General features: G+C 38.7%; 1 protein-coding gene across 3 annotated transcripts in view; it reads left to right on the top strand.

Annotated features, from left to right (window-relative positions):
- The window catches only part of LARS2 (leucyl-tRNA synthetase 2, mitochondrial), a 113432-nt gene extending 110127 nt beyond the window's left edge, over nucleotides 1–3305 (top strand). For all 3 annotated transcript variants that reach the window (XM_006020647.3, XM_014518521.2, XM_025200288.1), the window contains one exon: nucleotides 3046–3305. In XM_006020647.3, coding sequence (XP_006020709.1) covers nucleotides 3046–3225 — 180 coding nt within the window. In that variant the 3' untranslated portion in view covers nucleotides 3226–3305. The remainder of the gene's footprint in view (nucleotides 1–3045) is intronic.
- The last annotated feature ends 802 nt before the right edge of the window (nucleotides 3306–4107 follow it).

Here is a 4107-nt window from a genome sequence, read left to right as displayed (position 1 = left end):
GGTGATGCCCCCTAGGGCCACCGGGGGAGGCTGCTAGCAGACTGGATGCTTGCCTCAGCTTGGAGGCAGCACCTTCTAGATCCAACTCTTCCCCAAGCCTGCCCTGGGAACAGCGCCCCGTACACTGTCCCCACTGCCTTCCCACCACCTGGGAACAGGCTGGCTTGCCCCTTGGGGCAGCGCGTGAAACAAAAGAACTCTGAAAGGTGTTTTGTTTTCAGGGGAAAGCATAGATATACTCTAGGACACGTGCATTTCTGCTATCTAAGGTATATCGCCACATTTCATTTGGACCTAAAAAATACCTGTCATCACCCAGTATAATGTGCAGAACAATATTTTTAGAAGCTCGAGGTCCTGTACATGAGTAGAGTGGGTGTGTTCAAAATTGTTGAGATTTCTAGTTTTCTCCTGGATACAATATTTTTAAAGCTGGGCTTGTGACCTTTTTTCCTATTTTATGATTTGTGTGGAAGGTCTGAAAATATGCAGAGATTTCAGAAGCCTTTGCCTGCTTGTTTATCCAGACTATTTATGAGACTCTCGAATTACATAGGTATTATAATATTATGTCTGAATGTCTGACTAAAAAGACCTCACAATCCCAGTTACTCAGCTTTGAGCTTTTCTGATATCATTTTACTAGTACTGCTAGTACATAGTACTAGTACTGATATCATTTTACTAGTCCCAAAAGACCATTCCAGTGTACACAAGTCCAAAATTTCTCATATAAAAAAGAAGCAGAAAGGAACCTGACAGCTTCTTTAGTATGTATAAGAAGAAAAGCAAAAAGGACACAAGAGCTGGTTCTTCTTGTCATAATAGGTTTTTTTCACTGACAGAGGAAGCAATTGGGACAAAGCCCAAACATTTGCAACCTGACTTTCTGGTTCTGGCACTTGCAGATGAAGTTAGAGGGGAGGTACACTGATTAAGAAAGTTGCTTCATCATTCTTATCAACATCCATGTCTGCTACTATTAATAATGTTTTATTTATTTATTTTTATATGAATAGCATGTTTCTTCAAGCTGGAGGTGGCATTATAAGAGCAGAGTTAATGCATAAGCCTTTCATATCCCGATACGCAGGTCATGGGGTACACCTGCCTGGCTAATAGGAAGTACACGGAGATTTACTGACTCATTTCATGTATCCCAATGAATATTAAATGTTTCCATATCATCTGTCACTTCCAACCTACAATAAATTTGATCTAGGGGTAAAAACCTAGGTATCCTATTAGCAATCCAGAGTTTCAGCAACTTAATAGCCTTGATTTTATAGATTTCCTCTAGAGTGTTTCACCCCTGCAGAAGAAGAATTATGGGATGATCAGCTTTTCAGTATTTTTTCATGAGTGATCTGGGTGCTTAAAAATGAAGAATTGAATCCTGTTCACCTGTGAGGAGATCCTGTTGCACCATGTCCTAGTCCCTGAAAATCTTCTCTTGCATCTGCAGTTGCAAGATACTGTCATCTTAGTCTTGAAACTAAGTCAGAACAAGGCACCTTGGAGTAAGAGGATCCATGCCTCTTTTTATAGGACCAGTTTTCTAGAAACTTGGGCAGGATGGAAAAGGAATCCACTTTTGTAGCCTAATAACAGCTAGGAGTAGGATCTAGTCCTAAGGGTTTGTTTCACATAAAGGAGCTAGTTTGAAGTGCATACAGATGGATTTTTGTGACTGAAAAATCTGAAAAAGAGTTCTGTGAATGTGTAGAAGAATTGTTATAACATGCCAACAGCTTTACTGCAAATTTAATGTCAGGTCTAATTAAAAACCACAAATGACTAAGCTCAGTCCTGCATAAAACGTCAGAGGGCTCCTTACAGAAAGACTGTCTAGCCTTGTCTCTGAGAACTAAATAAATTATTTCCTGAGACAAAACAAAACTAGGAACATACCTCTGATTTGCAGTAGCTGGTCTATATGCATTCTGTCTTTGACAAAGTGTAGCAGCAAACTAGGTTTCAGGATTCCTGTCTAAGCTGCATGTTAAAGTGTCACTGGTTGATAGTAAAGCATCATTATAAAATTATCCAAAAGGCAAAGCTTGGCATCACTTAAGTTTCACAAGCAGAAGGAAACGGTATAGAATAAAACAAACACAATGCCTTTTATGGCATTTTAGATTGGGGCCCATTTCTTTAACTGGAAGAAAATATTATGTAAAAATCAGAAAGCTTTTTGGAAGATGACACATGATTTCTCTTGGTCTTAAATTGGGAAGATGTGTTGAGTGGGATTGTCCACTCTGCCATTTTTTATCTGCATATATAGGTTAAAATGCCTATAGTGAAAGAAGTATTCAGGAAGTCATTGTATATTTTAAAAGTTTCTCCAGTGCGGGCAATACTGTGTTTTATTGTGGGATTCTGCCCTGCTGATAGAGAACCAGTTTGAAAGCTGCTTTGTAAAGAATTAAAAGTATTTGTCTTGGGTTGTTAGCTTTGGGGATTATTATTTTGGCAAGAATGCAGCATATATGAACAAATGTCTATTTTCATACAAACGATTTATGGTGAATCCCTCTTGGATGCATCTCTTCCGACACAAATAAGTTTTAAAAAATGCTGTGGTTTTAATCTATGTGGTATATCATTCAGGTCTCAAAAAAGACAAAGCAAAATTCTAAAAGCAGATGGTAGTCTAGAATTCCAACATGCCAACACTGTGAGATTTGCTCTCTCCTATTCAGTCTGTGTGAAATTATCTTGCTCTTGAATTTCTATTCATCTGACACTAGAAATCTTCGTCTCCCCACCCCACCACAAAAAAGAAAGACAAAAACATATTGCCATTCTTTCAGGTTTCCTTGAGTATCTATTTTGTACCTGGTTCCATTGTGTCAGGGATCTGAGAAGTTACTTTTCTTTTGTATTAAAAAATCTCTGGCTCAGAAAAGAGAGAGAGAGAGAGGAGGTATGAGATGAGTTTATCATGCAAATGTATGTGGGGGGACTGGAGTCAAGAAATGAAGTCATTGTAGATCAGTGTGGTAACCTGAGTCCTTCCTTGCTTTCATGTCTCTTTTCCAGATCAATAACAAAGTTTGTGGCAAAATTAATATCCCTCACCAAGCAGCTCAAAATGCTGAAGAAGTCCATGAACTAGTTCTTCAAAGTGAGCTGGGAGCCAAATTGCTCAAAGGACGCACCATCAAAAAAGCCTTCCTGTCTCCAAGAACAGCCCTAGTCAACTTCCTAGTGCAAGAATAATGGGAAAACTTATTGTTTTAGACTGGTAGCCTGTGAGTGGCTAATGGAATGTTTCAAAATAAAGCCTGTTTAAGACATCAGTTATGTAAGTTTAAATCTATTTCACAATGGAGGAAAAAGGGAAAAATCTTTGCTGGATCAAACTATTATGGCAAAACTCATAAGTAATTTTTCATATGAAAATTAAGAAACTCACAGGCATTGGTTTCCTGTTTGATCAGTGAAAGAAACCATTTGACTGCCCTCGTCAGCTCAGTAAGGATGGTACAAAAGGAAGCAATGTTAGAAAGAAAGGGCAAAAGAACAGAGATGATTGGGAGGGGGAACCAGAAACTACAGTATAAAATCTGAAACTGCATTAGAAATAGGCCCAGTCAAAAATGTTGGAAACTTGATTTGTATTTGTGTCGATCTCAGGAATATATCTTAAACAATAAAAGTCAATTAGTTATCTGTATTGATTAATGTAATCCAAGAGCCAACCTACTGTAGTGAGCAATTGCTCCCCTGTATGTTTCGTAACCTGTAACATAATCATGAGCCACAAACTCTGTTCTCTAGTGGAAGATCACATCTGTGTACTAATATAAATTAAAATTATTCCTTACTAAAACATTTGCTATAGTTTGCTGCTCAGAAAAAGTGAGACATCAGGGCCCTGACGACGGACATTACGCATCTGTCACAATTAACATGTTAGTTGCACCATAAATAGTAATTCTGCTACCTATTCAGTCAATAAATGGTGCAAACCCCCCCTTCCTCCCCCCGAGAAACCTGCCACAAATTGTTCCATGTTTCCGTAGCTGGTTTCCATTGCACCAAAATTGAATTTGTGGCGTGGTAAGGCACCATCACCCAGACTGATTCCAGCTGCCTAAT

Source organism: Alligator sinensis, unplaced genomic scaffold, assembly GCF_000455745.1.
Source record: "Alligator sinensis unplaced genomic scaffold, ASM45574v1 scaffold54_1, whole genome shotgun sequence".
Lineage (NCBI taxonomy): Eukaryota > Metazoa > Chordata > Crocodylia > Alligatoridae > Alligator > Alligator sinensis.
Note: the sequence above shows the minus strand (reverse complement) of the source record. Positions and strands in the feature narration are given on the sequence as shown.